The 23,569-nt window shown below is 39.7% G+C and overlaps 1 protein-coding gene across 5 annotated transcripts in view; it reads left to right on the top strand.

Moving 5' to 3' along the window:
• The window catches only part of C15H11orf74 (chromosome 15 C11orf74 homolog), a 67,848-nt gene extending 44,822 nt beyond the window's left edge, over positions 1-23,026 (top strand). For 4 of the 5 annotated variants that reach the window (XM_027562634.1, XM_027562637.1, XM_027562635.1 and 1 more), the window contains 4 exons: positions 429-500; positions 1,858-1,924; positions 13,863-14,005; positions 22,780-23,026. In XM_027562634.1, coding sequence (XP_027418435.1) covers positions 429-500; positions 1,858-1,924; positions 13,863-14,005; positions 22,780-22,938 — 441 coding nt within the window. In that variant the 3' untranslated portion in view covers positions 22,939-23,026. Of the gene's footprint in view, positions 1-428; positions 501-1,419; positions 1,556-1,857; positions 1,925-13,862; positions 14,006-22,779 lie in introns of all 5 variants that reach the window. The other variant, XR_003514665.1, reaches the window with a different exon arrangement.
• The last annotated feature ends 543 nt before the right edge of the window (positions 23,027-23,569 follow it).

Below are 23,569 nucleotides of genomic sequence, written 5' to 3'. Positions count from 1 at the left end.
CCTGCGTGTGAGAGGCAAAGAATTGTTTCACAATATTTTTCCTAATAACTTGAAAATGTTGTACTAGCGTTCTCTGATTTGTCCTGCAGAGGTTCGTTGGGATGGCATGAGAACTGGGGTAATGAGGTGGGGAGTGATCCTGTTTTACGAATGAGAAAACCGAGGTGAAGTATGTTACTCTAAGTTGCACTGTAGATGGGTCTAGAGGACAGAAGTAGAAGTCAGACCTCCTGAAACCTGTTCCCTGACTACCACTGTGACCTACTGAATGTGCCGTCACTAAGGTGTGATGGTCTGTCAAGAATAGCTAATGAACAGAAACCGGAAGGGGAGTTTTGTGCCTGAAGGGCTACAGATCAGCTCCTTTATTTTCGGTTATTTCAAGTTCCCATCAATCTGTCTTCAATGGTTTTTGTCTTGTTTTTCAGATAATGATAGGTGATGGCCAAAAAGCTGGCAGTTCCTTTCAAGGTGATCTGAATCGAGCAGGGAAGGTGAAGGTGAGGCATAATTCAATTTTGTTCCATGGCCAAAACCCCAAAAAAGCACAAGAACCTCACAGGACTCATTTGCTTTCTCCCATACAAATTTGGAAAATTCAGCAGAATTTGTCCATATGATTTTTTTTTTAAATGGTGTTTGATTAAAAAAAAATGATGTTTGATTATCTTCAACTGTCTTGGTTGGCTGGGTTCTGGATCTTTTTTCCTCAAAGCTTTAGAAATGGAAGTGGTGCTTCAATAGAGAAACATGACTCTCACTCCCCTGAACTTATACCATTAAGAGAAATGACAATATAACAGATTCTCAAGTTTTAGCACTAAACCATCATTTGGAAGATAAGTTTTTGCTGTCACTTGGATGTCAAAAAATAGCTGCAGTTATGTACTTACAAGCCATGGAAGCTACCATTTTTAATTCCTGTGTAAAAGCCATGGTCTGATAAGTAGAGTGGGGAAGAAAGACCTAGGCTGTGTTTTGAATTCCAATGATGAAATCTAAATTTATAATTTTATGGTATTTTGCTATGCACATGTTTTAGATCATAAGCATAAAAGGCATTTCGACATCCTGCCTTTGCTAGGTCTGCCAGTGGTGAAATCATTGTTTTAATTTACACTCTTTGATATTCACCTGAGATGAATCAGTTCATGTATGAAGTGTTAACATTTTGTTAATCTAAAATGTCTCATTGTCAGCTTGCTGTGGAAAGCAGTATTCCACGTGGAATAGTTTTTCATTAAAATGCTGCTATTGTGTCTGTAAAGGTCATTTGCTCTGCTTTTTACCTTTAAAGTAATCTTCAGTTTTATTTGGTCGAAAGAGAACACTTGATTTTTTGCCCTGCTCACCTTTCTTGTGGTTACCTGGGGCAGGATGATTCTGTCTCGAATGAACCTTCTCTCCTGCTTTCTTTAGTTTCTTCTGTCTCTTTGGAGTTTAAAGCACACCGTTATGAGGACAGACAGACCCACCACCATCGCTGGCCAGAGAAACACAAGCAATAAAACAAAAACAAAAGACGGAGACACTGCTTTGGACTGTCTTGATGGTGGTATATATTCTGGGATAGAATCAGGAACAAAAACTTTTCAAAAACTCCGCAGACTGTATTTTTTCTTTCAGTCTAGAGATCTTATTATGGTGCCTACAAAATCCAGGCCAACTTCTAAATTTACTGCTGCTTTCAGATGTCTCTGGGAAAGCACAGAACTCTAGCTGGGACTCAAAAGTTAATGAGAAAATTGGATTCAGTTGCTCACTTGAGTGTTGTAGAAATGGATTCATTGATTCTTAACTGCATTTTTTTTTTTCTCTAGGTCAGATTTGCATAAAATGATATTAATCCTTTTCTAGGTAGACAATTTCCTTGATATAGAAGATTTAGACCTGGATGAAGAGATTAATCCCCAACTGAGCAAGGGTATGTTTTCTGTTTCCTTCCTACACTGCTTGACCTCTTTCTAGAAACTACATGTAAGACTTTAGACAGCTTTTCTCTTTTTTTTTTCTGGGTGGGTGGGCGCAGGGTGCAATTCTTACCTCTCCTTTCCCCAAGATACAGAAAACTGGAGTCCTGCAGTCTTTTTTTTGTTAATAAAGATTTCAGCTGAAAGGTCAAACAAAGCTTGTTGAAGGTTGTAAAGTCTTTGATCTTAAAAGAAATAAAGATTTTCTTCCTCCCATCTCCCATTTACCATATGATTGATTTTTGGATAATTGTCTCAAGTAGAACCATTTAAGTCAAACTCTTATTTCTTAGAATTTCTGCATCATGCTGTAAATTGAGATTAGTTTTGAATGCTCCATAAAATACCAGTTGATCGTAAACATTATGAGAGTTGGTCATAAAATAAACACAAAAGAAAATAAAATCCAGATCTTTGCTTTTATGAATATTTATTAATATGTAAGCCAAACACTTGAAACTAAAGCTGTGTTGTGAATGTTTTTTTCTGGGCTGTTCTACATAGGCTGGGCTGAGAGAGCCTGCTGTCCGCTGACATGTATGTAGTCCATGACTTTTATGAGGCCTTTTTCCTCTCCTGGTTAACATTTCTGTGTAAGCATAGGTACCCTTTGTTGTTCCAAGGAGCTTTGAAATATGTTCAAAATTTGAGTTGTTTTGAAAACTCTCATTCCTAATTTAATATGCAAGAATATCTCAACGTTAATGTTGAATGTTTCCACGGGGCAGTTTCCACAGGGGAGTTGGTTGTTGGCGTTTGTTGTTTACAGTCCTTAGGTGGTCATAAACAGCCATTGTGGTCATTATTGTTGGGGAGGAGGGCTTCCTTGTAATCATGCAGGAGTTAAAGTGCAGGCTCTAGCTGGTTTGTGGACTGCTGTCTGTAAATTGTCTCTATAAGCCTCTGCTTTGGCTTCTCTGGTTCCCCCTGAATTTGAGAGGCTTTGGTAATTGGAAGCAATTAACATTTTTATTCTGCTTCCAAACATAACACTACTCCACTGAAGGGATTGTTTCTCAAGCAGTCTATTAACCAGTAAACTGCAGACTTTTTCCCCCTTGCTTGCTTGGTTTAAGGGAGATGAGGGATCTAAGGGAATCACAGACTCCTGGGAGAGGTTCTCTTAACTTCTGTGCTTTAGGCGGCTCTGAATTTCTTTATACGAGCAATTTAGGGGTTCTGATTGGATTAGAAGGTGTTGCTAAGGGTTTATGAGGGAGCCAAATTTGTAGAGCAAGCACACTGTTTCTGGGTTTTGGGTAGTTTGGGGGAAAGGAGCAGATTCCTGGGTCTTGTTCCCAAAAAAGAGTTTAATTCAGAAGGTCTTTTGTGACACCTAGTGATCTGTGTTATTAACCACTCCCCCAGGGGATTCTGATACAGTTCTTCTGTGGGTAGCACTTGGAGTAGGTACTTGGAGTTGGCGCTTGGAATTGGCATGTATATATTTGCAACATAAAGTTACTTTCACAGGAGGGCACAGCAGTGCACAGGTGGAGCGTTTCTGTGATGGTTCCTTTTCTTGCCAGTAATTAGAAAGTCTTTATACCGACATAATCCTGCATAGCCAGTGAATTTGATTTTGGTTGTATCAGTATTTTAAATTAGTCTTTACTTTTCCCACTACTTTTATATTGTTTCCTTTAAACATTTTTTAAATTATTTTTTATTGCTATTAGGTCTGTTTCTTTTGTTTAAAGGATTGCATAAAAACGTCTTGCTAGTATGATTTTTCCAGAAATTTGAGAACAAGTAGTTTTTCATTTGTGTATAAAAGCTTCCTGAGGCTGAACCAAGTCTCAGTGGACTTGGATTAGCTAGTCAAGACCTTCTGAGGTGTAAAATAATGTGAAAAGTCAAGGCTAAAAAGCAACCAAGGCTTCAGTGATCTATCCCAATTACTGAAAAGACCACCAAGCTTCACTGTTTTTATAATGTACAGTCTGGGTCATCTGAAAGAAAACACACACACACACACACACACACACACACACAAGAAATTTGCCAAATGGGTTTTATCTTTGGGTCTAATTTGTATTACACTTCAGGAATGTGAGCAGAAGGTAAATATATCAGATGGGAAATGTGACATTTTAAATAAGCAAGTTGCTTGTATAATTTTGGCAGCTGAGAGGCTTACTGATTAGATTCTGTCATTATTGTTTAAACAACAGATTTGCCTGGGGCAACAAGGAAGTGAGTTGCCTATTGTTTTTCTACCATGGACTTTATTTGTTCACCTTCTTCATTTTCATAAATATTCTCCAAGATTCAGGCCTTTGATGCCGCCCTGGGATTTAGCTTGTTGTTTCAGCAGCCCAGGTGGACACACTTTTTCCAAGAAGCCAACCCAGTGATGTGCTATTGACCAGTTGTCCCAGGAAACCTTGGTCACAAAGTGTGGTGCCCTGTGTTTATTTGACATTAAATTAACTTTTTTTTTTCCTCTTTTGAGACAAGATAATTACCCTGATTACTTACTGTCATGCATATCCAGAAAGATTATTATTTGGAATCGGTATTAATTATTATAGGGGCCTCCCTGGTGGCTGAGTGGTAAAGAATCCGCCTGCCAATGCAGGAAACTCCGGTTTGGTTTGAGTTGAGAAGATTCCCTGGAGAAGGAAATGGCAACCCACTCCAGTATTCTTGCCTGGGAAATCCCATGGACAGAGGAGCCTGGCAGGCTAAATAGTCCATGGGATCACAGAAGACTCAACAATTGGTTTGCCCTTTAGAGTAGAAAGAATCTTCTGATTGTCTTTATTTCCGCCCCTCAGTTGGCCCAGCCTGTTCTCTGGATGAGTGCAGAAGGTCAAAGAGACCGTTTTGAGGTCTGGTATTCAGAATTATACTGTATTATACACGTTTCTTGACCAGTATATGTACTTATGTTGTGATTGATTTCACTGAATTAAAATGGGCAACTGATCCTGCTTGAAGATTGGCAGCCTTATTTGATTTTCATTTTCAAGCTTTCCAGTACTTCCAGTTTTAATGAAAGTATCAGTTTCTCTCCCTCTCCCTCTTTTTTTTTTTTTTCTTTAAAATTTTCCTTATCTGCAACTTAAAGCAGCTTTATGTACCCTGTGAATGACCTGGCTTTTATTCAATAAATGTTTAACAACTGTGACTGGATCTGGGAATAAAATAAAAAATAAAACATATCTGGTTCTTGTCCTTACAGAAATTCATAGTTTATTGGAAGAATTGGACATTAACCAGATAATCACAAATATATAATTATAAATTGCTCTAGATCTTATGAGAGCACATTGTAGGGGAATTTAATTTTTCTGTGGATCAGATAAAGAGCAGAGAGCTTGAGATCTAAAGGATGAGTAATTATTAACTAGGTGAGGGCTGGGCAGGAGAGTATAGGAACAGGATAAGAACAGCATATGTAAAGGTCCCGAGCTAGAAGAGGATGGCATATTTCAGCCCTTCAGAGTTTAGGCATTTCATTTACTTTATACTTGAGACTGTTAAAAATCATCCTTGCATTGCTTAGAAGATCACTAAAAACGTTGAGAAGGAAAAAAATCCTAGCTTCAAAATGTTTCTGTCTCTATTCCTCCAATTATTTTTTATGTGCAGACTTATCCATCTATTAAACTCCAGTTTGAAAGCAATGTCAACCACAAAGATAAATGCTTCCACTCCATTCCTGAGAACAGAATTGGCATGATAATTACCCCCTTTCAACAGTTCCTATGTTTATTTCTCCCGTAGGAAAAAAGAAAGGTTTTATCTAATTGGAGAGATCAGGGGAAAACACTGGATGTGCATGGATGAGGCCTTTGCTTCCTTTGGGTCATGCTGTGTGGAAGGTGTATGTCCTCTCTTCTGTGCTCACACCGCCTTTCTTATTGCAGACGTACTTTACATGGGGCCCAGGTCTACCTCACCCGGTGGTTTTCAACCTGAGATACATTAGAATCACTTGAGGAGCAAAGAACTAAACAGACATTTCTCCAAAGAAGACATACAGATAGCTAACAAACACATGAAAAGATGCTCAACATCACTCATTATCAGAGAAATGCAAATCAAAACCACTATGAGGTACCATTTCACACCAGTCAGAATGGCTGCGATCCAAAAGTCTATAAATAATAAATGCTGGAGAGGGTGTGGAGAAAAGGGAACCCTCTTACACTGTTGGTGGGAATGTAAACTAGTACAGCCACTATGGAGAACAGTGTGGAGATTCCTTAAAAAACTGGAAATAGAACTGCCTTATGATCCAGCAATCCCACTGCTGGGCATACACACTGAGGAAACCAGAAGGGAAAGAGACACGTGTACCCCAATGTTCATCGCAGCACTGTTTATAATAGCCAGGACATGGAAGCAACCTAGATGTCCATCAGCAGATGAATGGATAAGAAAGCTGTGGTACATATACACAGTGGAGTATTACTCAGCCATTAAAAAGAATACATTTGAATCAGTTCTAATGAGGTGGATGAAACTGGAGCCTATTATACAGATTGAAGTAAGCCAGAAGGAAAAACACCAATACAGTACACTAACGCATATATATGGAATTTAGAAAGATGGTAACAATAACCCGGTGTACGAGACAGCAAAAGAGACACTGATGTATAGAACAGTCTTATGGACTCTGTGGGAGAGGGAGAGGGTGGGGAGATTTGGGAGAATGGCATTGAAACATGTAAAATATCATGTAAGAAACGAGTTGCCAGTCCAGGTTTGATGCACGATACTGGATGCTTGGGGCTAGTGCACTGGGACGACCCAGAGGGATGGTATGGGGAGGGAGGAGGGAGGAGGGTTCAGGATGGGGAACACATGTATACCTGTGGTGGATTCATTTTGATATTTGGCAAAACTAATACAATTATGTAAAGTTTAAAAAAAAAAAAAAGACAATACCTGCATCCTGCCTTTGGGGATCCTTTCCCAGTAGCCTGGTGTGTGTCCTGGGCACTGGCAGGGTTTAAAGCTCCCCAGGTGACTCTAATATGCTATTGAAGCTGAGAACCAGCTCTAGACAGTTCTGGAGGTATCACTCTTGAGTGTCTACTCCAAGAGCTACAGGGATGTGAAGAGGTTCTCCTTTTACCTGGCTGGATTCGTGTCATCTGTGTAGACTTCCTCTCAGGTGGGATAGTCTGAGGTCTAGACTTGGGAGGAAAGCTCGATAAATAAGAGGTCCAATTGTGACTGCAAAACAAGCTCCATTTTCAAAATCAGCTTCATTATTTATAAAGCTCATATTTTGATCCCCATTATTTTGACTCCTGAATGTATTTTCCTCTATTTCTATATTTAAAGGGAGGGGGATATGATTTATTATCACTGTCAAATGCCAGCTCCAGCCGTAAGTAAGTCTTCCCTGATCTTCCCCAGCTTCTTCCCCAGCGCCTTGGATGGCAGTACTGGTCTTCTGCCTCCTTTTATATTTCCACTTTTACCTTGCAGTTTTTTTCTTGAAGTGGGTGTTGGTTAATGTGTCTCTTGAAAGTGGCGTATGATTTATTCATGTGCGTCTAGACACACACACACACACACACAGCTTTGTCTTTTAGAGTGTCTAATCCATTTATATTTAATACATTGCTGATATATTTGACTTTAAATCTCTTATCTTACTCTTTTGTTTTCCACTTGTTCTGCCAGTTATATGTTCTTTTCTTCACTCATTTTTTGCCTATTTTTGGATCAATCAAATATTATTGTTTCATGGCCTCCTGTTTTTTCTGGGTAGAGAATTCTACCCAGAATATATATATAATTATTTTCTTCAGCATTTTAAAGGTGTTATTCTGTTTTGTTGTGGTGTTAATTGTTCCTCTATTGAAAACTGTAGAAAAACCAAATGTCAATCTGATTGTTGTACATTTGAAGGTAATATCAATATGTTTTTTACCTCATTTGCTTACTTCTATGATTTTCTCTTTGTTTTTCAGTAATTTCATTGTGCCTTGGCATTGTTTACTTTGTATTTATTCTGCTTGGGGTTTGTAGATTCTTGTAAATGTTGGGAAAGTCTCAGCTATTATGTCTTCAAATAATACCTGTGCCCAGACCTTTTCACCATGTCCCACATCTCTCCAAGCTCTTTCCTGCATTTCCATCATTTTCTATTTCCTTTCTTTCTTCAGCTAGAATATTTTCTACTGTGTTCCAATTCAGTAATCTTGTACCAAATATGATGTTAAAGCCATCAGTATTTCTGTTATAGTTGTCAAGAGATCTGGAGTATCTATTTTTAAAAAATTCAGTTCCCTGCCAAAATTCTCCATCTTGTAATATATTTATTGGAATGTATTAATTGGTTATTTTAAAGTTCTTGTCTCATAATTCCAATAACTGAGATGTTCCGTGGGTCCGTGTGTATCATTAATTTTCCCTTTTGATCCAGTGTCTTTGTATACCTGGTAATTTTTGTTTGAGTGCTGAATACTGTATATAAAGTATTACAGAAGCTCTGGATGATGTTACCTTAATCTGTATTTAGAGAAACTTCAACATTCTCTGCTAGCATTTAGGTCATCTTAACCCAATATGGGATTGAGCTGATTTGGTGACTGAGTTTCAGGTTTTATGAAAGAAAGTAAAAGTGTTAGTTGCTAATTCATGTCTGACTTTGCGACCCCATGGACTGTGGCCCTTCAGGCTCCTCTGTTCATGGCATTCTCTGGGCAAGAACACTGGAGTGGCAAGAATACTGGAGAATACATGTCATTCTCTGGGGAAGAATACTGGAGTGCCATTTCCTACACTAGAGGGTCTTTCCAACCCAGGGATTGAACCTGGATCTCCTACATTGCAGGCATATTCTTTACCATCTGAGCCACCACCTCAGGCTTTATGAGGGCTGCTCTACTTCTAGTTCTCGCTTACTTCTAGGGTGTAGCCCTTCAGGGTAAATTACAGCCCTTTCTTTTTGGAAGTCCTGAGCTCTGTTTTTGTCTTCATAGCACTGTGAATCTGTTGGTAGTTCTGCTAAGCTTCTCAGCCTCTTAGCCTATTTCTTCTTCTTGGTTTTTTAGCCTCTGCTTACAAATCACTAGATGCCATATGTTGAAAAACAGCTTAGAATCTTAGACTCACATTCAGTACTTTCCTTCTCTCCAGGATCTTAGCCCCTCAAGTTCTGGGCTTCCCTGGTAGCATTCCAGTGACTTTAACTAGTTAATTTTTATCATTTTTCCAGCTATGCTGGTGTTCTTGGTGTGAGGTTCAGACTATCTGATGAGGGTCAGATATTAAATGTGGTCTGGGAGCTCCTTTGGAAACCCCAGGGTCTGAAGGTCAAATATGTTGACGTTTACACTGATGTTGCAAAAGCAATGATGGGTAAAGATACTAGTACCTTAGTGTGAATCAAGGTAGAAGCACCAAACTATGCTAGTCGTCATTGTTATCTTCACTGTCATGAATTTGTAGTTAAAACAAATGCCAGTTTTCATCGAAAATGTCTTTGATGAAATGGTGTTTGTGTGGGGTGTGCTCAGTCACGTCCAATTCTTTGTGACCCAGTGGACTGTAGCCCCCAGGCTCCTCTGTCTGTGAAATTCTCCAGGCAAGAATACTGGAGTGGGTTGCCATTGCCTTCTCCAGAGGATCGTCCTGACCCAGGGATCTAACCCGTGTCTTCCACATTGCAGGCAGATTCTTTACCGTCTGAGCCACCAGGGAAGTAGTAAAAGTTATTAATTTTATTGAATCTTGATCCCTGAGTATACCTCTTTTTAACGTTTTGTGTGTGTAAAGCACTTCTGCTGCATACTGAAGGACAACAGTTGTATTTCACATGTGCATGAAATACATGAGCATTTTTTCATGGAAAAAAGGAAACACACTTTTTCATGAAAAACGCTTGTGCTGTTGGGTGGTGTGCTGAGTTACTTTTTTTTTTTCTTTCATGGATCAACATTTTTACTTGAAAGGGTGACTGACAAAGTGTAGTTCTCAAAAGTGAAGGAAGTGAAGCTGTCTTTTCAAGACAAACAACTGATACTCTTCATTGCCAGTGATAAAGTTGGCAATGGATCAAGTGAAAATTGGATTTTTGGAAAACTTATATCCAGTACTGTGAGCTTGACAGCTTCTCAATATTTAAAGGCTTTTTTGACAAAATTGGTAATGTTAACTAATATGACTTTTATATTACATAATGAAATATGTCAACATTTGACAGATCTGCATAACAGGGTGAACCACCAGTTTCCAAATAACCGATTTATGGTGTTCCAAAATCATGCACAGGAGAACAATTCATTTATGATAAAGGGCAGACCAATGAATTTTAAACATAAGAGCATGAAAACTTCACTGAAAGGGTTTCACGTTGCACATTGAAAATATTTTTAAAACCAATATCATTTGTCAAGATCCAGTGTGTATCAAAGACTATGCCCAACTGTATAAAAGGAGTATTAAGGTACTCTTCCCCTTTCCAACATATATATCGTGTGAGACTAGAATTTCTTCATTTTCATCATGTGAAACAGCATGTTCCAAAAATTGAATGCAGAAGCAAATATAGAATCCAGCTTTCTTCTACTTGAGACAAGAACTTAAAAGATTCAGCAAATGTAAAACAATGCTTCTCTTCTATTATCTTTGCTTTTGGAAAATATCTTTTTAAAATTAAAGTATTTATTTTAATAATGATTGTATTATTTTAATAATTTGAAGTCAAATATTTGAAAATTCAGTTTCTAATATGGTGAATATTGTTAGATGTAACTCCCACAAAAAAAGCTCTTTGCGTCTTCAAAAATTTTTAATAACAAGAAACTCTGACATAAACTATCATAGCTGTAATCCATGTGCATAAGAGGCCTCAGTCCATTTCTTATGTGTATCCTTTTTGGTCTTGAGGAGTGCCCAAAATTTCAGGAAATTTTGGCTATTTCTACATGTCAACAAAGGAATGAATTGGTTGATCTTATAAATATGATAGGCAGATTAAGTATTGTTGTTGTTGAGATTATCAGACATCAGATTACCTTTTTTTTTTTTTGATTGCTTACTTTTAAATGTATTACCTTTGACTTGCTGGTCATCAGTTAAATATAGGAAGGCAGATGGCAGAAACAGATACTTTATAAACATTGAGCATTCTTATTATGTAGCTGAGAAAGAGATTGAAATGCTTTCAACCAGGCTTGCCATCCAACATGAAGATTCCTTTTTGAGAGTTGCCTTAACTCGACAAAGCCCATCAGTCAAGATGGTGGTATTTATCCATAGTTAAGAAAAAACTAGTTGTTGTAGAAACAGTAAGCCTGGATTGAGTAAGCTGTGGGAAATAGTAAAGGACAAGGAAGCCTGGTGCTGCAGTCCATAGGCTGCAAAGAGTGGACGTGAGTCAGTGACTAAACAGCAGCAGCAAAAGTGTCTTAGAGATCAGATTTCAGTCTAAAAAGCTTTAGAGATCTCCAGAAATTCCATTCCTCATCATCAATGAATATAATCCTGTTCCCTCTCAGAGAATGAATATATAAATGCCCCATCAGTGACTATAAAATGGGTAAAGGACAAGGTAGCTTTCTTTATAACTTATTATCAGACTGTTCGTGTCCATAAGGGTTTCACCATTTTATAAATCTGTCCTATTTAGAGGTAAAGCAGTTCAGGTTTTGTGTTGACTGTTCTGTGATTTTATGTGTAAAAATCATATCCCTGTAAAAAAAACTTAGCTTGCGAGGATAAGGACTTTACATATTTTGTATCATTCCAATATTCTATGGATAGGTAGACTTACACGTGCTGTTCAATTTAAAAGTTGAGATACAGGAAATCCATTCCCTTTCTGCAAGTATGCGTTGAATTTACTACACATAAGGTGCTGTGTTAGACTCCAACAACTATGCAAGTTTGTGCGTTTTCCTTTTACCCTGGAGAAACAAATGACAGGAATGTGGAATGTGGTGGATACTGAGTCTGAAAGAACTGTTCCCATGGCAGTGGGCTTTTTAGGAAAGAAACCATTATTGCTGAAAATCCAACCTTCTTTGCAAATATATGAGGGATGTGAAGAATTTCAGCAAAGGAATGGCAGAGTTATCCTCCTTGGTGCACAATATTGTCAGTCGGATCTTAAATAGCTCGGAAAGCAGAATTGATTTTGATTTCACATTTGAAGTGATGTTTGCTCTGGCAGCCAGTGGGTCTGGTAGATATTGGTTTTTCATATTAAGAGGCTTGACCCTTACTCTCCTTGCCTCTGTTGTTGGCTGGCCCCTAACTAGTGAAGGAGTTTAGCTTTGGACTCATAAAGGGAAAGCCAGTCTTTCCACCAGCCTTATTGAGTATTTAAAAGTATTACTTCTCTGGTTATAAAACACGTGAACACACTGACTGCTGACTAATCGTGTTAACATGCTTATCATAGTGACATTTCTTGGCCCTGAGTTTGGAGATACGAATCTGGTAGATATAAATAACATAAGTGATGAAACTGCTTTCTTAAAAATCAGTTTCTGATGTGACGTCTTGGGTTTAGAACAGGGCTCTGCAGCCAGGCTGCAGCTGTGGCACCTTGAGTGCGGTGATTCTGGGTGTTAGAGCTCCTTGCCTGTAAAACAGGAAATAATAGAGTTGTTGAGAGGATTAGCTGAGTTAATGCATGTAAAAGGCTGGCTAGTATTATTGTTTTTATTTCCCCTAATTAATCAGGTCACATTCTACGATTTCAGTAATTAATCATAGTCATGCATGCATGCTCAGTCCCTAACTTGTGTCCGACTCTGTGCAACCCCATGGACTGTAGCCTGCCAGGCTCCTCTGTCCCTGGGATTTTCCAGGCAAAAGTACTGGAGTGGGTTGCCATTTCCTCCTCCAGGGGATCTTCCTCACTCAGGGATCAAAAAAGACATGATTACAAAATTCTTAAGCTTCCAGGTGGTATCTGCAGTGGAGAGAGATGTATTTCAAATCTGTTTCCGTTTTTGAATAGCAGTACCTGCTCAGTTATCTCCTCATATATGCTGCCATTGGCAACAGCCAAGGCATACCTGTTGTTAATTAATCACTTCCACTGAGAACTTAATTAGTGTCTTAATTAGGATCATCATTGAGTAGCAGGCCGCAGCATCCTGCGCCAGCTGCAAGTTACTGGCTGGCTCCAGCAGCCCTTCTGGTCCTGCAGAAACAGGCCAAGGAGCTATCCTTTTGGGCTTCTATTTGTTTCTCTGTCTTCAAAGAGAGCTGTGGAAGATCATTGTTTGTCCATGACGCATCAATGATTCTGCCACATGTGCAAAAAAAAAATAAAGGAACACATCTACTTCTAATGGATTGATCAGAAAACCAGGATTGGCTTTTGAATTCTTGCTGTTGTGCTAAACAAGCTGGAAACACAGAGCACATTGTTGTTTGCAAGTGTTGGAAATGAGGCCCTGCATTCTGAGTATGACGGATTATTTCATTTTTCTGCTGCAAGTGAAAGTTCCTCCCTTCTGGCATCATTGTTTTTTAATATGTTGTTTTGAAATATTGCCATATTGTTACAGGATGAAATCAGCACTCCATTTTCTTTCTCTTTCCCCCCTTAGGAAAATATGGCAAAATGAGACAAAAGTAGCATCTTCTGGACTTAGTTTCCTATAGAAGTAGAAGTTGGGTTGAAAGGCATGAACAAGCTGTTCCCCAGACAATACTTCTCCCAGACCTTTTGGATGGGTTGTTAACATAGCAACAATCAGAGGAAAACTAATGCAGCAGCAGCTTTTATTTTCTAGAAGGGAGACACCCTTGAGTCAAGTTCCCCAGTGAGAACAGGTGTTGTGAAACGGGCCTACTTGACTTGAGTATATTTGCTCATTCTTTTGACTACCGTAGGCTTCTTGATGGTTTAGGTCAGTTGTGGACTTGGTGAAGGGATCGAGTGATGTATTTTGTGTTCAACAGATGTGCTGCTGCTTCCAGGACAAGTGGAGCAGGAAGTGAGCTTGAGTGTTCCCTCTTACATTCCTTCTGTGGCCATCCAGCCTGTCACCCCTGGAACGAAGCCCCGACCCACCGTGAAAGCAGCAGATAAACAAAGCAAAGAGGTACTTCTCAGGGAATTCAGGGCTCTTGAAATTGCCTCAATTCTATAACTGGTCCTTTCAGAGAAATGCCACCATACCCGTGTGTGCCTGTATTTTTCTCAGGTTTGGGAAAATGTAGAATTCAGGTTGCTTAATTGGGTCCCTCTCCCTGTCATCTCTCTCTAATGTGTATAATCCCTTTTGAACACACAGAAAGCAATTATATTTTTACTCAGAAGCTATTTTTATGTCATGATGTTTGCCGTGCTGCGGGACGGTGCTACCTGGGGACTAATCCGCAGATAGGATGGACAGATTTCTTACCTCTTTTTGTCTGTACCAGCCTCTTTTCTTTTTATTATTGTTTCCAAGTTTCTATAAACATTTTGCATTAGTTAGGGTAAGGCCAGGCTGCTATAGTAGGGAACCCTAACAATAATTCAATGGCTGAAAGGAGACAGAAGTGTATTTCTCTCCCGTAACAGTCTATAGAGAGCCTTTAAAGTGGGCAAGTGGTGGTTCTGTTTTCAGTCATTGGGGCCCACCAGGTTCCTTCTCTCTGGATCTCACTGCCCCTCAGGACATTGTCTTCATGTGCGTGTTTCAGGTCAGGTCACTGTCCTACCTGGAGGGGCCGGGGATGAGAGGATGGGGATAGCACATTTCCCCAAGGCTGAGGACGTAGGTGCTTCATTTCTGCTCGCTCTCCGTGGGCAACCCGCTAGTCCCGTGTTCCTATCTGGTCACCGGGGAAGTTGAGAAATGTCATCTAGCCATGTGTTCCTCCAGCGTGGGAGAATGGAGTCTGCCACATGTTAATTCTCCCTAATACACAACAGGGAGACTCATCTTTTACTATCCTTTCCAGCTCATCTTCATCTACTTAATCGACACGCACCAACCGAGGCTGCTGATGGCGCTGGCTAGTGACCTTTATCACCTTTTTTACGCTAGCATAAAAGGGGATCAGGTACAAGAATTTGTTAAGGGCTCTTTATTATTGATTCCAAATAAAAATACTAGAGTGTTTCTTGAGTATGTAATCGTTCAGGTACTAGTCTTGTCACCTGAAGATACTCTGTTATGGAAGCAGTCATTCAATCAGAAGTAATCCACACATTTCAATTTTTGCCCTTTGCTAATAGAACTTTTGTTCACTGACATCAGAAAAGTCTATCTAGGAGGCTTGCAGACTTATATTGAACCCCCAAATAGGTTACTTGGAGAAGGAAATTGCAACCCACTCCAGTATTCTTGCCTGGAGAATCCCATGGACAAAGGAGCCTGGTGGGCTACAGTCCATGGGGTTGAGACAGCCACTTTTCAGTGTCTTTTTGAATTACGGAGCTTTCTCTGAGTATTAAGAAGCTAAAATTGCAAGGTGATTGCTAGCAAGAATCAGCTTCTTTTAAAGACTTGTTCATGTTCTTGACTTCAGTTGTGACCATACAAATTATTGGGCCAGCCAATGGTCAGTGGCACCTCATGCCATTATAGAAATTGTTACAAAATGGCTTTAGTTGATGGGTTTAAAAAATGAATGACTTCTATGATCTCCCATATAGCCAGCAAAATGCTAGTTAAAAGCCTGTATATGATTGTATCTTTAAAACAAGTATAAGTTTCTTCTCAGAAAATGTGAAAATTTTTAAATGTTCAAATCAAAATGATAGGAACAATTTTTGTGCTGGCAAACTAATGACACATCAGTCAGTTCAGTTCAGTCGCTCTGTTGTGTCCCACTCTTTGCGACCCCATGAATCGTAGCACCCCAGGCCTCCCTGTCCATCACCAACTCCCGGAGTTCACCCAGACTCACGTCCATCGAGTCAGTGATGCCATCCAGCCATCTCATCCTCTGTCATCCCCCTCTCCTCCTGCCCCCAATCCCTCCCAGCATCAGAGTCTTTTCCAATGAGTCAACTCTTTGCATGAGGTGGCCAAAGTACCAGAGTTTCAGCTTCAGCATCATTCCTTCCAAAGAAATCCCAGGGCCGATCTCCTTCAGAATGGACTGGTTGGATCTCCTTGCAGTCCAAGGGACTCTCAAGAGTCTTCTCCAACACCACAGTTCAAAAGCATCAGTTCTTCGGCCCTCAGCTTTCTTCACAGTCCAACTCTCACATCCATACATGACCACTGGAAAAACCATAGCCTTGACTAGATGGACCTTTGTTGGCAAAGCAATGTCTCTGCTTTTTAATATACTGTTTAGGTTGGTCATAACTTTTCTTCCAAGGAGTAGGCGTCTTTTAATTTCATGGCTGCAGTCACCATCTGCAGTGATTTTGGAGCCCAAAAAAATAAAGTCTGACAATGAGACATAGATGAATAATTTTTGGTGTTTCTTTAAATATTCAGAGTAATATTGTGGGTGGGATTTTAATTTCTAGACACTATTTGTTAGAGAAACATTTCAGGACTGTCTAGAATCACAGTACTGCACCACCTCTGCCTTGGTTTAATAGTATTAATCTTATTCTAAAGTATGCAGTGCAAGAAGAACATAATTACCAAATTCCAGCACATGTGTCCTGTGAGGACCTATCAAGGGGCCATTTTGGGCTAGAGATGGCGGTTGCTTTCTGTGATGTCAGTCTCAAAAGATGAAAATGTATCCTGGATGTCCTGACTTCCTCTTAATTGCCTAATACGAATCTATAACTTCTTGATATGAACTGAACCCATTTAATTTTTTTCGCTAATTTTATCACTGCTTTTATACATGTGCATTTCCCCTTTAACAGTCAAACCTTTTTCAAGAACCTTCCACTTTCCCTTTGTGAATAATTTCTTGCCATGGTCACTCTATTTTGATGAATTTTGGAAGTTCTGAATAGCTTTATAGAGCAAAAAGAATTCACATTAAGAAGATGAAAAATTATGAGTTCCTTTCCTACTTCCCAAAGTACAGGAGAGGTCATTGAAGAAACTTTTGTAATATTTTAATGGGAGATGGCCTGTTTTTCCAATTCAAAATAGGACTCTCAACTTTTTCACCTGTAGAGACAGTTTAGTTACCATATTACTGTGCAAGACAGCCTATAGCTAAATGCTGCTATTATTGATTTGAGCATTAGTTTTATTTTCTTTAATTTGCCTGTGTGGTTCTGTGAATGAAAATGATTCTTCCTGTAACAGTGCCCATCTTAGAATAAGTCACAGAAACAATTTTAAGAAAACCAGCAGTTTTCTAATAGTGTAAAAATTCTATTCCCTGGGAGGCTACAAAAAGATTTCAATTAGATTTGAAATTAGACACCTGAAATCCGTATATTTCTCTCAGCTCCTTAGGCAAAAATAACAAGTTAATAACTTAATTCACAGTTGTTTTCTGTTTAGTAGCAGGGGATTTGGTGTCCCATCGCACAAATTCTGCCCTTTGAAATAAATCAGAAGTTCAGTTTGCAATCTAAAAACCTCGGCGCCTTAGAGCTTAGAACCCGAAAATGAACCCAACTTGAAAGAAGAGAATTCCCAAAGTGTGCCACAGTAGCCAACAGCTGAAATGCATAAATAGAACTGCAGCTTTACTGTGGCTGAAAAGCTGTCATTTTGAAGATCAGAGCGAAGTCTTCTAAACTGCAGGGTACATCAGGGTACACTTTGAATTACATGTATGCCCCTTGTCTTAGAAGGCTCTACATTCACTCGTGTGTGTCTCTATAAGGAGGTTACTTAATTGAGATGCAAAAAAGTCAGAACTAGTGCTGAGTTCAGTGCTATGCCTGTAGAAGACGTAGTAAATACTGAATGAGCAAAAAAAAAAAAAAAACTTTACTAGCTACCAGGAGTGACTTTCTGGTATAATAAGATGGTGAGGGTCATTCTCTTTTTCCTTTTCTATTGGTTCATTCCCCTCAACATGTAAACACGTCTAAGTCTCTCCCATTCTTAACAAAATGAAAGAAAACTAAGGAAAAATATCCTCCCCTTTACCTTGGACCCCTCTTGGCTATTGTCCTTTTTTCTCACTTTCCATGTAGACTTCAGAAACCGTTAGATCTAGCTCCCCTGGTCGTCTCTGCTTCCTTTCCCCTCATTCCTCATTCAGTTCATTGCAAAATGTCCTTGTGCTGATCATCTGCCTGGATAGATTCAGAATAAGAGCACTTTATTATTGCCAAATGCCAGTGGACACTTTTCTGTCTTTAATGGATCTCTCTACTGCAGTTTTCACCACTGATCTTGCCTGACATTCACAGTCCACTGGTTTTCTCTTCCTGGCTCTCCCTGTGTGTATTTCTGTGAGTGTTCTTGCCCTGCTTCCTTTGGGGGTTTCGTGCCATGCTCTCCTTAGGAGCTGGTGTTCCTCAGGGTTCCATGCTAAACCTACAGCTCTTCCCACTTGCACACATGGATCCGTTTTTGTCTCTAGGTGACTCCCCTTTGTACTTCTGTCTCCAAATCTGTATTTCTGTAGGTTCAGACCTTTTGCTGAGCTCCAGGTTTGTGTGTTCAGCTGCCTGTTGACAATTCTATCTGGATTCCTTAAGGTACATTCAAATCAGCATGTTAAATACTGAACTTATCTTTATCTGCTTCCATCCCTGCATTCTGTCCTTTGTCCCTTCCCATATCCAAATTAGCCAGCAAGTGCTGCCAGCTTTTCTAAAATTTTCAACCGTCTGCTCTCAGTGCCCTGTGCTCATTGTCTCTTGTCTGGACTGCTTCAGCTGACTCCTGACTCCAAGCCTACCCTTTGTTCCATCTTCAAAGTGACTTATCTCGATGTACCCTCAAGGAGGGCAGGGCATCCTGTTCTCTGCACCACACCTGCGTCCCCAGCACTTGTCTCAGTTAGCATTTGAATGAAGGAAGGAATTTATTTGAAATGCATAGATGACCAGGTATCTACCTGCTTTCAAAAAAAATCCTTCAGCGACTTTTCATCATCTCTGGGAAAAGCAGCATACAAGACCTGTCGTGATCTGGCGCTGTCCTCGTCTTCTGCTGCTCTCTACCTGACATTTTCTGCTTTGACAGCACTGACCTACTTGTAGATCTACATACATGAAATTCTGTGTCTTTCTTACTTGGCCTCCTCTGCTCATGAGACCTGCGTTTGTCCTCAGATCATTTTCCCTCACCTTGTTAAATAATATTACCTTTGAAGATTCTGCTTAGATAGCACCTCTTCCAGGAAGCCTCCCCTGATTCCTTCCCAATGCCTTCTAATCTAGGCTGGGTTAGGCTTTCTTTCTCTTTCCTATTCCCTCCTAACTATACCATGTATACTTACTACATTTTACTATGATTGTTCATATATGTATCTAAATCATTTCTCTGTGATTTCATACAAGTCTGCAGCTTTGTATCCTCAGCACCCAGCGCAGCACCTAGATTTTAATAAACATCCATGGAAAGAATGGAATATATCTGAATGATTGCAGATTCCTCTGATATTTTGATCCTGAGATGTACTGGCCACCTTGCAGTACAGAGTGACAGTGATACACCCAAACAGTTTTAAAATGTCTTGAGTATCATATTTTGGCATTGTAAATAAGAAATTATTATCACCCTTGGTTTCTTTCTTTTATTATATACGTCAGCATTTAACTGATTGCCTAAAGGAATTAATCTAACAATAAGAGCTGCTGTTAATAACTGAGTTTCTAATGAAGACATTTATATTTTTAAGTATACTGTTACGTTTTTAAGTGTACTATAAATGAATAATTCTTGCATTGGCATTGTATATTTATTGGCTAGCTAAAAACTTGGCATCATTTAAGTTAATACCAAATAGCTGATGAAGGAAATTGTGCTCTATAATAGAGAAAAATTTAAGTGTATGAAAAATAACTTATGGAAAATAAAAACTTTCCACTTAAAGATTAATTTCTATATCTCCAGTTCCATAATGTTGGATATTGTGGCCAAAAGGTGTCTTGGGTCCCTTGGGAAGGAAGAGTGGTAAGAAGGTGATGGGTTGGGCCGTACCTGGGAGAAAGGACTAACTTTGACTGTGGGAGTCAGCCGTTGTCAAGAGAGTCTAGAAATTCAACACACCAGCCTTGCTCTGTCTGGGTTGCTGGTACAAGGTGGGTCATGACTAGGGTGTTGAGTGGGGAGTCGACTAGGATTTTCTGGAGAGTGGCCGTGCTCAGTTGGAAGTAAGCTAAGCTCAGCACTTTGCCCTCCACGGTAGCCCTTTTGCATCCCTCTGTTGGGGAGCATGGAGCATGATCAGGAAGTCATTCCCTTACTTCTCTCTTCTCCTTGAAGTTACAAAACCTCGTGGACACAGATTTTCCTTTTCTTCATCTTTATGTGTTCTCAGTATCCAGTTCACATTTAACGCTCAATAGCTGTTTATGGAGTGGACACGTAGAGGGGAGGGAGGTGGGCAAGTGAGGGCTGTTCATGTGGTGTGAACGAGTTCGAGAAGGATGATCTTGCTGAGATTTTAGCTCAGCAAAGAAATTTGTTGAATTTGCACCCGCTTTCCAGGTAGGTGAAGGCAGAGTGACTGCATCTATTGAGAGTGGCTGGTGAAGTCTGGGCAGGTCTTAGGGGCCTCAGGACAGGGTTCAAAGTCCTAGTGCAGTGGGCAGCTGGAATCTTGGTGGACATGTGGATGGCAGGCCTTTAACCAGGCTACAGGGCAGCAAGAATCCCATCAGACAGAAGCTGGCAGAGAGGGGACTCCTCCTCGTTGTCTGCCAGGACCAGGCTTGCAGGCCTCAGTGCTCACTGCCGGAGTTGGAGATGGTAAGGCTGCTTCTCTTCAGGAAATGAGCGTTTTATGTCATTGTGTACACGTTTCTTCACTTGAGCTGGTCTTAGCCCTATTACCCCACTGGCGATGAGAAATTTAATTTTCAGAAAGTGACCAGAATGAACAGATGCCACTCAGCAGACTGATTTGATTCCTGTATACACTTGCTCCTTTAAAGACAGTCACGGTATTATGTGGATCCTTGAGTGCATTTTTTATGGTAGACTGGGAGAATTTTTTAGCTTGTTTAGAAAAGATCTTTTCTCCCAAAGAGACGTGATTGGCTTAGTGAAACTTCAAGGTTGATCTTTGCTGGTGTTTTTTGTTGAGAAGGTGGCAGCTTTATCTACAGATCACCTGGGATTCAAATCTTGCTTCTCTACCTTACTAATTATACAGCCTTGATAAGTTACTTAACCTCTTAGAGCTTTGTAAAATGGGTTGTTTGAAGATTACTGCTAATTCCCACAGAGTTCCTAGTACTGGGGCTGGCGTGTGATGGGAACTCATTCAATGACAGGTTCCATCATTACTGTTGTCAGGAAAGCACAGACACTTTCTAATAAAGAGGAAATGAACAAGTCTCTGAAATTTGTTCTCTTGCTGGTTTTACTAAGAAAGGATGATAGATGGCTGGGTGTTTGCTATTAGCACCGCATACCCAACTACAGAATGCAACTTGCTAAACAGATAGGTGATACCTACTTTTCATGTTTTTTTTTTCCTTCGCATCTTTGAAAACAGCACACAGCTTCTGAGTGAGATGCTCCATTTTCAAGAACATTGCAAAAGCCACTCGATGAGATAATTTTCCATGCAAGAATATTTAAAGCTGATTATAGCTTCAGGGCATTTTTTTTACTCTTGCATAAGCCATAGTTTTCAATTATTTCAGCATCATCATACATAATATAGAGCTACAAAGAAGTACTGGGTGATCTCATAGTATCACACGCCATTTGATTTTGGAGAGGCTTTCTAACGGGTAATACAATGAGATTTAAAGCATTCTCTTTTGTTTATTGGAAAATACACTTTTTAAACTACCTTCCTTTAGGAAGTCTTTAAAATTCACTGATTATGAATAAGCAGGTACAAAATTATTATTTCTTTTTGCAGCTACTCTGAGTTGCAAATAAATTCTGTAATATTTTAAAATGCTTGGTGGGAAGAAAGGATCCTAGACTTTTTAATTTAAGGGGGACACTGTGTTTTAATTCCTGCTGTTATTGGCCCAAGTACTATCTGAAGAAGTATGTTAAGCATAGAGTATTTTTATCTTCAAAAATGAATGTTTTTTTGATACAAGTCTTTTTTAGTAAATACTAAAAATAAAAATGTCTTTAAGATTGAACAAAATCTTAGGGTTTATTTTCTTACATTTGAATATAACTCTTAAAAAGCAGGGACATCATTTTGCCAACAAAGGTCTGAATAGAGTCAAAGCTATGGTTTTTCCAGTAGTTATGTATGGATGTGAGAGTTGGACCATAACACTGAAGAACATTGAAGAACTGAGGCTTTCAAATTGTGGTGTTGGAGAAAATTCTTGAGATTCCCTTGGACTGCAAGGATATCAAACCCGTCTGTCCTAAGGGAAATCAACCCTGAATACTCATTGGAAGGACTGATGCTGAAACTGAAGCTCAGATACTTTGGCCACCTGATGTGAAGAGCCAATTCATTGGAAAAGACCCTGAGTCAGATAGGACTTAGCCTCTGAACAACAGCAAACTTAGTTTTTTTTCCATATGCATGTAGCCCTTATGCTACAAATGGTAAAAATGTATTGAATGTGTGCAAGAGAGACTTTCTGATTCTTGCCGTGGGTGGAATTAGCTAATGATATTCATTCCAATGCAGGATGGTACAAATGGGGCATATTAAAAGGCCTAAATTAGGTCAAATTGAATAATTGAATTTATTCCTTTACTTAAAAACAGCTTAATCAGCTGAGAGTGCTGAAGTCTAAAAAAAGTTTAATTAAATATTAATAGAGAGTTTATGTTTTCAGCTTTATCTTCATTTACAATGATTATATATGATTTTCCTCCTCCATTACCTTTTATAGATCGTTGGAGACGAAGTTCAGCCCTTCTCGCTTGATGAAGAATTCGATTACGATGCGGTGGTGCTAACCCCCAAGTTCACTCCTGCAGAGATGAATGCCATCAAAGAGCTATGCAAGCAGAAGACAAAGAGCGCAGACTTAGAGGACCCCCATGACTGATCCACCCAGACCTCTTTACATTTATTTTTATTTTGTTCTTATTCAAGCAACATGAAATTAAAAGAGAAACCTGTTGTAATCCCCTTTATGTAAATGTATGTGTGTGCATTGATTTATAGGGTTATTTGTCAGTGGACTTCCCTGGTGGCGCAGTGGTAAAGAATTTGCCTATCAATGCAAGTAGACGCAGCAGATGTGGGTTCAATCCCTCAGTCGGGAAGATGCCCTAGACAAGGGAATGGCACTCCAGTATTCTGGCCTGGGAAATCCTATGGACAGGAGTCTGGGGGGCTACAATCCACGGGGTTACAAAGAATCGGATACAACTGAGCATGCCCATACCACCAACCTTTTCAGTAGGGCGATGCGTCTGAAAAGTGAAAGTGAAAATGGCTCAATTGTGTCCAACTCTTTGTGACCCATGGGCTATACAGTCCATGGAATTCTCCAGGCCAGAATACTGGAGTGGGTAGCAGCCGTTCCCTTCTCCAGGGAATCTTCCCAACCCAGGGATTGAACCCAGGTCTCTCACATTGCAGGCAGATTCATTACCATCTGAGCCACCAGGGAAGCCCAAGAATACTAGAGTGTGTAACCTATCCCTTCTCCAGCGGATCATCCTGATCCAGGA

Source organism: Bos indicus x Bos taurus, chromosome 15 (assembly GCF_003369695.1).
Source record: "Bos indicus x Bos taurus breed Angus x Brahman F1 hybrid chromosome 15, Bos_hybrid_MaternalHap_v2.0, whole genome shotgun sequence".
Taxonomy (NCBI): Eukaryota; Metazoa; Chordata; class Mammalia; order Artiodactyla; family Bovidae; genus Bos; species Bos indicus x Bos taurus.
This window is presented reverse-complemented; position numbering and strand designations above follow the sequence as displayed.